We start from the raw sequence: 13,344 nt of genomic DNA on the forward strand, positions 1-13,344 counted from the left end.
ATAGTTACCAATGCAAAGCCTTTCTTACAGATCATGACAACGAGCATCTCTCTCTTCAACTGAAAACCGTTTCCAGTACAAGGATTGTGTGGCGTCGACACGTTTATTTATACCCCAAACTCTCTGGTCGGTGCATCACAGCCGTGCTCTAATTGGACAGAGACATAATGATGCCATATATGGTATGAGATCAAGTACTCGTATTTACAGCGTAACTCTGTGGAGGATGAGATGTCTGTATACTGTCTGTGTGTGAGTCTGTATATTACCCCTGGAGCCACTAGCGATATGAGCTTGTAGATCTGCTATTCTTTTTTTATCGTGAAAATGTGTGCAAATCTTTGAATATATATATTTTTAAAGGGAACATTTGTAACTCAAATCTTTGCTCTGAGCTTGTACATAGCTATGAGATGCGTTTCCAGATTGAATGGGTTAAAATTCCTCATATATGGGCAGCAAAGGGGGCATGCCCGTATACGGGCATATACTGATGACATCAGGAATCTCCATATGTGGGCATAAAGGGGACATGGCCTGACAGATACAGAGCTCTCCTTATATGGGCATATGCATATCAGCATGCCCATATATGGGCATATACTGATGACATCATGGATCTCCATATATGGCCATAAAATGGACATGGACTGACAGATACAGAGATCTCCATATACTGTATGCCATACAGAGATGTCTGTTTCTGTCTCCCTTTTATGCCCATACAGTGCAGAGAGTGCTATTCCGCAGCTATTTCAATAGGAATCTTGTTGTTGACATGGTATGGCATTTTGTTTGTTGGAGACACGAACCGTCATTGCACATAATGCTGTCCAACATTAACTAAATTAAACAAAACATTCAAATGGCCTACAAGCAAATATTCACGCAAAATGTATTCAGTTATCGATGTAAAAACAATTCAATTAAAATTGAAGAAAAAAAAAAAAGAAACAGACATCTCCATATATGGGCACAAGAAGAGACATAGACAGACGTGTACTCTGACAAAGCCCCCAACACTATGACCCAGACATATTGGTCGGATCGGCAGTGCGACGTAAGTGTGAGGGCCGCGTAGCCACCCTAACCTCTAGTTTAATATAAGGGGCTGTAGTCTGTTCTCATTATATATTATCACTTGTTTCCTGTGTTTCTTTCTCTATTGCTTACCCTTTTTTCATGAAAAGGTTGGGAGCTTAAAAATAAAATAAAATAAATTAATCACCCGCTCTTTCACACCTGTAAACAGGGTATATTACAGGGTCTTATTGTAAGTCGCTTTGGATAAAAGCGTCTGCTAAATGACTGTAATGTAATGGTGTAGCCGCTGCCAAACTTGCTCTTGAGGGGACTGCCCAGACACCTCTGCTGACCGTTGACCATAACAGCCAGCCTGGTGCACAGGGATTCACATTCCTCCATGTTGTGTGTCGTGATGACCACGGCCTTGCCAGACAGACTCACAGGCACGCGTCAAAGGAGGGGGGATGGGGGGCTCGTCTGTCTAAGGGAGAAGTGGTACTACCTCCCCCTTTGGCCTCCTGAAAGGTGAATTTTCAGGGCTGTTTTAAAGGAAGCCAGCGATCTATATTTTTGAGGGATGAGGTCAGGCTATTCCACACCTGGGTGGCAGTGCTGTAGTATTTGTTTTATGGGTGGGTGGTACCAGATCGCTGTTTACGCTCCCTCTAGTATTGTGGCTGTGGGTGTCGCTAACTTTTTGGAGGTATTTAGTCAAATATGCGGCGGGTATTGAGGGCAAATTTGCATTGACTATTTTGAAGACCAATCCCATTTTTAGTTGTTTAACCCTTCCATTGTGTTAGGGTCATTTTTGACCCGTTTCCAAGTTTAAATAGGTAAAAAGTACCCTTTACATTTCTCTATTGGAACAAGGCTTCATGATATCCTCAGAAATAGCCATTTTAACGCAACAAAATTATTTATCATCATTCTAATTAATTCTGATGGTCTCTATAATAAAATTGTCAATATTCAATGTTTACATGTTTGAGAGTGAGAGAGACATGTCCTCAATTAGCAATTGCTATCAGGAGTAGAATAAAGTTTGAGTTTATGAAAAATAAATGATTTTTTACCTTCTTGGTATACGGGTCAAAAATGACCCTAACACCACTAGTGTCACTATTTTTAATAATATATATATTTTTTTAAATTATTATTATCATTTTTTTGGAAGTGTGTTCTAAATCATTATTCTTAATTATTCTATTATAGCTAGATAACATCATTATCCATTGCCTTCATTATAGGAAATTTTATGAGTGAATTTTTACATTTTTATAATAGAAAACGAGATATATTGAAAGATGAAACCCTAGCCCTAACCCAAAATAATATTTTAAAATGTGTTTACATGGATATGAATGCATTACAAGTCAGCTATGAGGTGGGAGGGAAAAAAATGAAAATAATTGTATTTTTTCTGTATTTTGGGCTGATTTAAATCACGGGTCAAATTGTACCCGCTAACACCACAAGTGGATGTAGTTTTCTAACACAATGCAAGGGTTAACCCTGTCTTCTACCCTGAGCCATCCTAGGCTAGCAAAATGTGTGGGAAAAAGGTGGGTCATGGGCCTGGATGTCCAAACTGGAATCCACCAGTTTCCCCATTCTGAGGAATACTTCCTCCATGGTGGTTACAGAAGCTTCATAGCTGGCGATGCCCAACTTCTCCCTGTTCACCTCCAGCTCAGCAAACAGCAACTCAAACCTGTCGGTGCTCTCCTTAGGCAATATGTAGGAGAGTTCCGCCCCCACGTTGCTCTCTAGCGTGAGAGAGTGAGGTCTCCGGTCTCAGGGTTCACAATACTTCTGGTTCATATAGCGATGCTCCTGATGCCATTCGTTCTTGCCAAAGCACTCTGTAGCTTTCCTATCACACTCACATAGGAACTGCTCACAGTCATTGTTCGGAGTGGTGCCGCAGAACCATCCACCATCGCAGATTATCTTATTTTCCTCACAGTACCATTTGTAGACTCTGACACCAGGAAGAACATTACATCGACTGTAATATTCCTCCCAACACTGATCATGGGCCTGGCAGCAGGCATCGAGAGGGCATATTGGCTTCCCTTTCTTGAAGACATTTATCCCACAATAACAACCATACTGGTCATACCAGTAGGCATTATGGCACGCTGGACAACACGTATTGATCATGTTGATAAACTGGGTAGAGCTCCGTTCATCGCGTCGGGTCGTGTTGAACACTTCAGGAGGGTTTTTGTCACAGTCTTCGGGGATGTAATCGCTCGTGAGGTGGGGCTTGAGTTTTCCCTCGGTGAAGAGTGTGCAGAATTCGATGATGTTGTCAGCGGTGATGGCCTCGTTCTCTGGTCTGTACTCTGTCATCTCATCTTCCAGGGTGATGAGACGGATGGCAGGGCATTGTCCCTCCTTCACACCAAAGGTCTGCATGTTGTTCTTGTTGTCATTCACGTCAGTGTCCATGAAGACGAACATGATCTTGCCCTTGAAGCCTTCTGCTGCCTTTTTGAATTGGTCCATTTTGTCCCCAAAGTCAGTAGCAGCCTTGGACATGAACATAAAGATATGGGACTTGAATTCTTCACCGAAGGTCTTAGTGACAGTCTGGACTGAGAACTCAGTGACCAGAGGCAGCTGGTTGGCCTTAATAAAGGCTAGGAGGTTGGCTTCGGTAAGCTCACCTTCAAAGGTGTTACGACCTTCATCAAACTTCTTGAAGAGGAGCACGCAGTCCTTGGACACCTCAAACTTTGAGTACACTGCATCATCAGAGGTCATCCCAAATGGAATATCATCTACGGTTTCTGCTGCTTTAATGAAGGCTTTAGCGTCCTTGGATTCAGAATCCTTGAAGAAGCCAATGACTGCCACCTCGTTTGCGATCATAGACTCTGCCTGCATGACATCGGCCAGGGTGGCAACAGCTGGGCCTGCGCGATTCTTAAGCCACTTGACAATGTCATAAGCCTGCCTGCCATCAGAGTACTCCTTGTGCGACTCCTTTTCTCCCCCCTTGAAGAACACGATGGTCGGGTATTTCTGGACTTCAAACTCCTGGGCCAGCTCTGTCTCTTCTGTGGCGTCTACCTTACCGAGGCGGACATTTGAACCCTCTGCCTTCAGCATGCGGGCCGCCTTGGCATACTCCGGGGCCAGTTCTTTGCAGTGGCCGCACCATGGGGCATAGAAGTCCACCAGAATGTAGGGGTGAGCTTTCAACACCTCATCGAAGTTACTTTTCCTCAGCAGCAAGACATCCTCTTCCTCTGTGATCAGGGCTGACCAACTGCTGGCCACAAGCAGCGAGCTGGCCATAAGCAGTGTACAGAGAAGGACAGACTTAAACATAGTTACCAATGCAAAGCCTTTCTTACAGATCATGACAACGAGCATCTCTCTCTTCAACTGAAAACCGTTTCCAGTACAAGGATTGTGTGGCGTCGACACGTTTATTTATACCCCAAACTCTCTGGTCGGTGCATCACAGCCGTGCTCTAATTGGACAGAGACATAATGATGCCATATATGGTATGAGATCAAGTACTCGTATTTACAGCGTAACTCTGTGGAGGATGAGATGTCTGTATACTGTCTGTGTGTGAGTCTGTATATTACCCCTGGAGCCACTAGCGATATGAGCTTGTAGATCTGCTATTCTTTTTTTATCGTGAAAATGTGTGCAAATCTTTGAATATATATATTTTTAAAGGGAACATTTGTAACTCAAATCTTTGCTCTGAGCTTGTACATAGCTATGAGATGCGTTTCCAGATTGAATGGGTTAAAATTCCTCATATATGGGCAGCAAAGGGGGCATGCCCGTATACGGGCATATACTGATGACATCAGGAATCTCCATATGTGGGCATAAAGGGGACATGGCCTGACAGATACAGAGCTCTCCTTATATGGGCATATGCATATCAGCATGCCCATATATGGGCATATACTGATGACATCATGGATCTCCATATATGGCCATAAAATGGACATGGACTGACAGATACAGAGATCTCCATATACTGTATGCCATACAGAGATGTCTGTTTCTGTCTCCCTTTTATGCCCATACAGTGCAGAGAGTGCTATTCCGCAGCTATTTCAATAGGAATCTTGTTGTTGACATGGTATGGCATTTTGTTTGTTGGAGACACGAACCGTCATTGCACATAATGCTGTCCAACATTAACTAAATTAAACAAAACATTCAAATGGCCTACAAGCAAATATTCACGCAAAATGTATTCAGTTATCGATGTAAAAACAATTCAATTAAAATTGAAGAAAAAAAAAAAAGAAACAGACATCTCCATATATGGGCACAAGAAGAGACATAGACAGACGTGTACTCTGACAAAGCCCCCAACACTATGACCCAGACATATTGGTCGGATCGGCAGTGCGACGTAAGTGTGAGGGCCGCGTAGCCACCCTAACCTCTAGTTTAATATAAGGGGCTGTAGTCTGTTCTCATTATATATTATCACTTGTTTCCTGTGTTTCTTTCTCTATTGCTTACCCTTTTTTCATGAAAAGGTTGGGAGCTTAAAAATAAAATAAAATAAATTAATCACCCGCTCTTTCACACCTGTAAACAGGGTATATTACAGGGTCTTATTGTAAGTCGCTTTGGATAAAAGCGTCTGCTAAATGACTGTAATGTAATGGTGTAGCCGCTGCCAAACTTGCTCTTGAGGGGACTGCCCAGACACCTCTGCTGACCGTTGACCATAACAGCCAGCCTGGTGCACAGGGATTCACATTCCTCCATGTTGTGTGTCGTGATGACCACGGCCTTGCCAGACAGACTCACAGGCACGCGTCAAAGGAGGGGGGATGGGGGGCTCGTCTGTCTAAGGGAGAAGTGGTACTACCTCCCCCTTTGGCCTCCTGAAAGGTGAATTTTCAGGGCTGTTTTAAAGGAAGCCAGCGATCTATATTTTTGAGGGATGAGGTCAGGCTATTCCACACCTGGGTGGCAGTGCTGTAGTATTTGTTTTATGGGTGGGTGGTACCAGATCGCTGTTTACGCTCCCTCTAGTATTGTGGCTGTGGGTGTCGCTAACTTTTTGGAGGTATTTAGTCAAATATGCGGCGGGTATTGAGGGCAAATTTGCATTGACTATTTTGAAGACCAATCCCATTTTTAGTTGTTTAACCCTTCCATTGTGTTAGGGTCATTTTTGACCCGTTTCCAAGTTTAAATAGGTAAAAAGTACCCTTTACATTTCTCTATTGGAACAAGGCTTCATGATATCCTCAGAAATAGCCATTTTAACGCAACAAAATTATTTATCATCATTCTAATTAATTCTGATGGTCTCTATAATAAAATTGTCAATATTCAATGTTTACATGTTTGAGAGTGAGAGAGACATGTCCTCAATTAGCAATTGCTATCAGGAGTAGAATAAAGTTTGAGTTCATGAAAAATAAATGATTTTTTACCTTCTTGGTATACGGGTCAAAAATGACCCTAACACCACTAGTGTCACTATTTTTAATAATATATATTTTTTTTTAAATTATTATTATCATTTTTTTGGAAGTGTGTTCTAAATCATTATTCTTAATTATTCTATTATAGCTAGATAACATCATTATCCATTGCCTTCATTATAGGAAATTTTATGAGTGAATTTTTACATTTTTATAATAGAAAACGAGATATATTGAAAGATGAAACCCTAGCCCTAACCCAAAATAATATTTTAAAATGTGTTTACATGGATATGAATGCATTACAAGTCAGCTATGAGGTGGGAGGGAAAAAAATGAAAATAATTGTATTTTTTCTGTATTTTGGGCTGATTTAAATCACGGGTCAAATTGTACCCGCTAACACCACAAGTGGATGTAGTTTTCTAACACAATGCAAGGGTTAACCCTGTCTTCTACCCTGAGCCATCCTAGGCTAGCAAAATGTGTGGGAAAAAGGTGGGTCATGGGCCTGGATGTCCAAACTGGAATCCACCAGTTTCCCCATTCTGAGGAATACTTCCTCCATGGTGGTTACAGAAGCTTCATAGCTGGCGATGCCCAACTTCTCCCTGTTCACCTCCAGCTCAGCAAACAGCAACTCAAACCTGTCGGTGCTCTCCTTAGGCAATATGTAGGAGAGTTCCGCCCCCACGTTGCTCTCTAGCGTGAGAGAGTGAGGTCTCCGGTCTCAGGGTTCACAATACTTCTGGTTCATATAGCGATGCTCCTGATGCCATTCGTTCTTGCCAAAGCACTCTGTAGCTTTCCTATCACACTCACATAGGAACTGCTCACAGTCATTGTTCGGAGTGGTGCCGCAGAACCATCCACCATCGCAGATTATCTTATTTTCCTCACAGTACCATTTGTAGACTCTGACACCAGGAAGAACATTACATCGACTGTAATATTCCTCCCAACACTGATCATGGGCCTGGCAGCAGGCATCGAGAGGGCATATTGGCTTCCCTTTCTTGAAGACATTTATCCCACAATAACAACCATACTGGTCATACCAGTAGGCATTATGGCACGCTGGACAACACGTATTGATCATGTTGATAAACTGGGTAGAGCTCCGTTCATCGCGTCGGGTCGTGTTGAACACTTCAGGAGGGTTTTTGTCACAGTCTTCGGGGATGTAATCGCTCGTGAGGTGGGGCTTGAGTTTTCCCTCGGTGAAGAGTGTGCAGAATTCGATGATGTTGTCAGCGGTGATGGCCTCGTTCTCTGGTCTGTACTCTGTCATCTCATCTTCCAGGGTGATGAGACGGATGGCAGGGCATTGTCCCTCCTTCACACCAAAGGTCTGCATGTTGTTCTTGTTGTCATTCACGTCAGTGTCCATGAAGACGAACATGATCTTGCCCTTGAAGCCTTCTGCTGCCTTTTTGAATTGGTCCATTTTGTCCCCAAAGTCAGTAGCAGCCTTGGACATGAACATAAAGATATGGGACTTGAATTCTTCACCGAAGGTCTTAGTGACAGTCTGGACTGAGAACTCAGTGACCAGAGGCAGCTGGTTGGCCTTAATAAAGGCTAGGAGGTTGGCTTCGGTAAGCTCACCTTCAAAGGTGTTACGACCTTCATCAAACTTCTTGAAGAGGAGCACGCAGTCCTTGGACACCTCAAACTTTGAGTACACTGCATCATCAGAGGTCATCCCAAATGGAATATCATCTACGGTTTCTGCTGCTTTAATGAAGGCTTTAGCGTCCTTGGATTCAGAATCCTTGAAGAAGCCAATGACTGCCACCTCGTTTGCGATCATAGACTCTGCCTGCATGACATCGGCCAGGGTGGCAACAGCTGGGCCTGCGCGATTCTTAAGCCACTTGACAATGTCATAAGCCTGCCTGCCATCAGAGTACTCCTTGTGCGACTCCTTTTCTCCCCCCTTGAAGAACACGATGGTCGGGTATTTCTGGACTTCAAACTCCTGGGCCAGCTCTGTCTCTTCTGTGGCGTCTACCTTACCGAGGCGGACATTTGAACCCTCTGCCTTCAGCATGCGGGCCGCCTTGGCATACTCCGGGGCCAGTTCTTTGCAGTGGCCGCACCATGGGGCATAGAAGTCCACCAGAATGTAGGGGTGAGCTTTCAACACCTCATCGAAGTTACTTTTCCTCAGCAGCAAGACATCCTCTTCCTCTGTGATCAGGGCTGACCAACTGCTGGCCACAAGCAGCGAGCTGGCCATAAGCAGTGTACAGAGAAGGACAGACTTAAACATAGTTACCAATGCAAAGCCTTTCTTACAGATCATGACAACGAGCATCTCTCTCTTCAACTGAAAACCGTTTCCAGTACAAGGATTGTGTGGCGTCGACACGTTTATTTATACCCCAAACTCTCTGGTCGGTGCATCACAGCCGTGCTCTAATTGGACAGAGACATAATGATGCCATATATGGTATGAGATCAAGTACTCGTATTTACAGCGTAACTCTGTGGAGGATGAGATGTCTGTATACTGTCTGTGTGTGAGTCTGTATATTACCCCTGGAGCCACTAGCGATATGAGCTTGTAGATCTGCTATTCTTTTTTTATCGTGAAAATGTGTGCAAATCTTTGAATATATATATTTTTAAAGGGAACATTTGTAACTCAAATCTTTGCTCTGAGCTTGTACATAGCTATGAGATGCGTTTCCAGATTGAATGGGTTAAAATTCCTCATATATGGGCAGCAAAGGGGGCATGCCCATATACGGGCATATACTGATGACATCAGGAATCTCCATATGTGGGCATAAAGGGGACATGGCCTGACAGATACAGAGCTCTCCTTATATGGGCATATGCATATCAGCATGCCCATATATGGGCATATACTGATGACATCATGGATCTCCATATATGGCCATAAAATGGACATGGACTGACAGATACAGAGATCTCCATATACTGTATGCCATACAGAGATGTCTGTTTCTGTCTCCCTTTTATGCCCATACAGTGCAGAGAGTGCTATTCCGCAGCTATTTCAATAGGAATCTTGTTGTTGACATGGTATGGCATTTTGTTTGTTGGAGACACGAACCGTCATTGCACATAATGCTGTCCAACATTAACTAAATTAAACAAAACATTCAAATGGCCTACAAGCAAATATTCACGCAAAATGTATTCAGTTATCGATGTAAAAACAATTCAATTAAAATTGAAGGAAAAAAAAAAAGAAACAGACATCTCCATATATGGGCACAAGAAGAGACATAGACAGACGTGTACTCTGACAAAGCCCCCAACACTATGACCCAGACATATTGGTCGGATCGGCAGTGCGACGTAAGTGTGAGGGCCGCGTAGCCACCCTAACCTCTAGTTTAATATAAGGGGCTGTAGTCTGTTCTCATTATATATTATCACTTGTTTCCTGTGTTTCTTTCTCTATTGCTTACCCTTTTTTCATGAAAAGGTTGGGAGCTTAAAAATAAAATAAAATAAATTAATCACCCGCTCTTTCACACCTGTAAACAGGGTATATTACAGGGTCTTATTGTAAGTCGCTTTGGATAAAAGCGTCTGCTAAATGACTGTAATGTAATGGTGTAGCCGCTGCCAAACTTGCTCTTGAGGGGACTGCCCAGACACCTCTGCTGACCGTTGACCATAACAGCCAGCCTGGTGCACAGGGATTCACATTCCTCCATGTTGTGTGTCGTGATGACCACGGCCTTGCCAGACAGACTCACAGGCACGCGTCAAAGGAGGGGGGATGGGGGGCTCGTCTGTCTAAGGGAGAAGTGGTACTACCTCCCCCTTTGGCCTCCTGAAAGGTGAATTTTCAGGGCTGTTTTAAAGGAAGCCAGCGATCTATATTTTTGAGGGATGAGGTCAGGCTATTCCACACCTGGGTGGCAGTGCTGTAGTATTTGTTTTATGGGTGGGTGGTACCAGATCGCTGTTTACGCTCCCTCTAGTATTGTGGCTGTGGGTGTCGCTAACTTTTTGGAGGTATTTAGTCAAATATGCGGCGGGTATTGAGGGCAAATTTGCATTGACTATTTTGAAGACCAATCCCATTTTTAGTTGTTTAACCCTTCCATTGTGTTAGGGTCATTTTTGACCCGTTTCCAAGTTTAAATAGGTAAAAAGTACCCTTTACATTTCTCTATTGGAACAAGGCTTCATGATATCCTCAGAAATAGCCATTTTAACGCAACAAAATTATTTATCATCATTCTAATTAATTCTGATGGTCTCTATAATAAAATTGTCAATATTCAATGTTTACATGTTTGAGAGTGAGAGAGACATGTCCTCAATTAGCAATTGCTATCAGGAGTAGAATAAAGTTTGAGTTTATGAAAAATAAATGATTTTTTACCTTCTTGGTATACGGGTCAAAAATGACCCTAACACCACTAGTGTCACTATTTTTAATAATATATATATTTTTTTTAATTATTATTATCATTTTTTTGGAAGTGTGTTCTAAATCATTATTCTTAATTATTCTATTATAGCTAGATAACATCATTATCCATTGCCTTCATTATAGGAAATTTTATGAGTGAATTTTTACATTTTTATAATAGAAAACGAGATATATTGAAAGATGAAACCCTAGCCCTAACCCAAAATAATATTTTAAAATGTGTTTACATGGATATGAATGCATTACAAGTCAGCTATGAGGTGGGAGGGAAAAAAATGAAAATAATTGTATTTTTTCTGTATTTTGGGCTGATTTAAATCACGGGTCAAATTGTACCCGCTAACACCACAAGTGGATGTAGTTTTCTAACACAATGCAAGGGTTAACCCTGTCTTCTACCCTGAGCCATCCTAGGCTAGCAAAATGTGTGGGAAAAAGGTGGGTCATGGGCCTGGATGTCCAAACTGGAATCCACCAGTTTCCCCATTCTGAGGAATACTTCCTCCATGGTGGTTACAGAAGCTTCATAGCTGGCGATGCCCAACTTCTCCCTGTTCACCTCCAGCTCAGCAAACAGCAACTCAAACCTGTCGGTGCTCTCCTTAGGCAATATGTAGGAGAGTTCCGCCCCCACGTTGCTCTCTAGCGTGAGAGAGTGAGGTCTCCGGTCTCAGGGTTCACAATACTTCTGGTTCATATAGCGATGCTCCTGATGCCATTCGTTCTTGCCAAAGCACTCTGTAGCTTTCCTATCACACTCACATAGGAACTGCTCACAGTCATTGTTCGGAGTGGTGCCGCAGAACCATCCACCATCGCAGATTATCTTATTTTCCTCACAGTACCATTTGTAGACTCTGACACCAGGAAGAACATTACATCGACTGTAATATTCCTCCCAACACTGATCATGGGCCTGGCAGCAGGCATCGAGAGGGCATATTGGCTTCCCTTTCTTGAAGACATTTATCCCACAATAACAACCATACTGGTCATACCAGTAGGCATTATGGCACGCTGGACAACACGTATTGATCATGTTGATAAACTGGGTAGAGCTCCGTTCATCGCGTCGGGTCGTGTTGAACACTTCAGGAGGGTTTTTGTCACAGTCTTCGGGGATGTAATCGCTCGTGAGGTGGGGCTTGAGTTTTCCCTCGGTGAAGAGTGTGCAGAATTCGATGATGTTGTCAGCGGTGATGGCCTCGTTCTCTGGTCTGTACTCTGTCATCTCATCTTCCAGGGTGATGAGACGGATGGCAGGGCATTGTCCCTCCTTCACACCAAAGGTCTGCATGTTGTTCTTGTTGTCATTCACGTCAGTGTCCATGAAGACGAACATGATCTTGCCCTTGAAGCCTTCTGCTGCCTTTTTGAATTGGTCCATTTTGTCCCCAAAGTCAGTAGCAGCCTTGGACATGAACATAAAGATATGGGACTTGAATTCTTCACCGAAGGTCTTAGTGACAGTCTGGACTGAGAACTCAGTGACCAGAGGCAGCTGGTTGGCCTTAATAAAGGCTAGGAGGTTGGCTTCGGTAAGCTCACCTTCAAAGGTGTTACGACCTTCATCAAACTTCTTGAAGAGGAGCACGCAGTCCTTGGACACCTCAAACTTTGAGTACACTGCATCATCAGAGGTCATCCCAAATGGAATATCATCTACGGTTTCTGCTGCTTTAATGAAGGCTTTAGCGTCCTTGGATTCAGAATCCTTGAAGAAGCCAATGACTGCCACCTCGTTTGCGATCATAGACTCTGCCTGCATGACATCGGCCAGGGTGGCAACAGCTGGGCCTGCGCGATTCTTAAGCCACTTGACAATGTCATAAGCCTGCCTGCCATCAGAGTACTCCTTGTGCGACTCCTTTTCTCCCCCCTTGAAGAACACGATGGTCGGGTATTTCTGGACTTCAAACTCCTGGGCCAGCTCTGTCTCTTCTGTGGCGTCTACCTTACCGAGGCGGACATTTGAACCCTCTGCCTTCAGCATGCGGGCCGCCTTGGCATACTCCGGGGCCAGTTCTTTGCAGTGGCCGCACCATGGGGCATAGAAGTCCACCAGAATGTAGGGGTGAGCTTTCAACACCGCATCGAAGTTACTTTTCCTCAGCAGCAAGACATCCTCTTCCTCTGTGATCAGGGCTGACCAACTGCTGGCCACAAGCAGCGAGCTGGCCATAAGCAGTGTACAGAGAAGGACAGACTTAAACATAGTTACCAATGCAAAGCCTTTCTTACAGATCATGACAACGAGCATCTCTCTCTTCAACTGAAAACCGTTTCCAGTACAAGGATTGTGTGGCGTCGACACGTTTATTTATACCCCAAACTCTCTGGTCGGTGCATCACAGCCGTGCTCTAATTGGACAGAGACATAATGATGCCATATATGGTATGAGATCAAGTACTCGTATTTACAGCGTAACTCTGTGGAGGATGAGATGTCTGTATACTGT

At 43.5% G+C, this 13,344-nt stretch overlaps 1 protein-coding gene across 1 annotated transcript in view; it reads right to left on the reverse strand.

Annotated features, from left to right (window-relative positions):
• Window positions 1–3,202: 3,202 nt before the first annotated feature.
• LOC308081017 (uncharacterized protein) overlaps window positions 3,203–13,344 on the reverse strand; it is a gene marked incomplete at both ends in the record, with an annotated part of 79,611 nt that continues 69,469 nt past the window's right edge. The window contains 3 exons of the mRNA XM_080457426.1: window positions 3,203–4,327; window positions 7,548–8,693; window positions 11,914–13,059. Of these exons, the coding sequence (XP_080313552.1) occupies window positions 3,203–4,327; window positions 7,548–8,693; window positions 11,914–13,059 (3,417 nt within the window). The remainder of the gene's footprint in view (window positions 4,328–7,547; window positions 8,694–11,913; window positions 13,060–13,344) is intronic.

This window comes from Gymnoscopelus braueri (assembly GCF_963280865.1).
Source record: "Gymnoscopelus braueri genome assembly, contig: SCAFFOLD_246, whole genome shotgun sequence".
NCBI lineage: Eukaryota > Metazoa > Chordata > Actinopteri > Myctophiformes > Myctophidae > Gymnoscopelus > Gymnoscopelus braueri.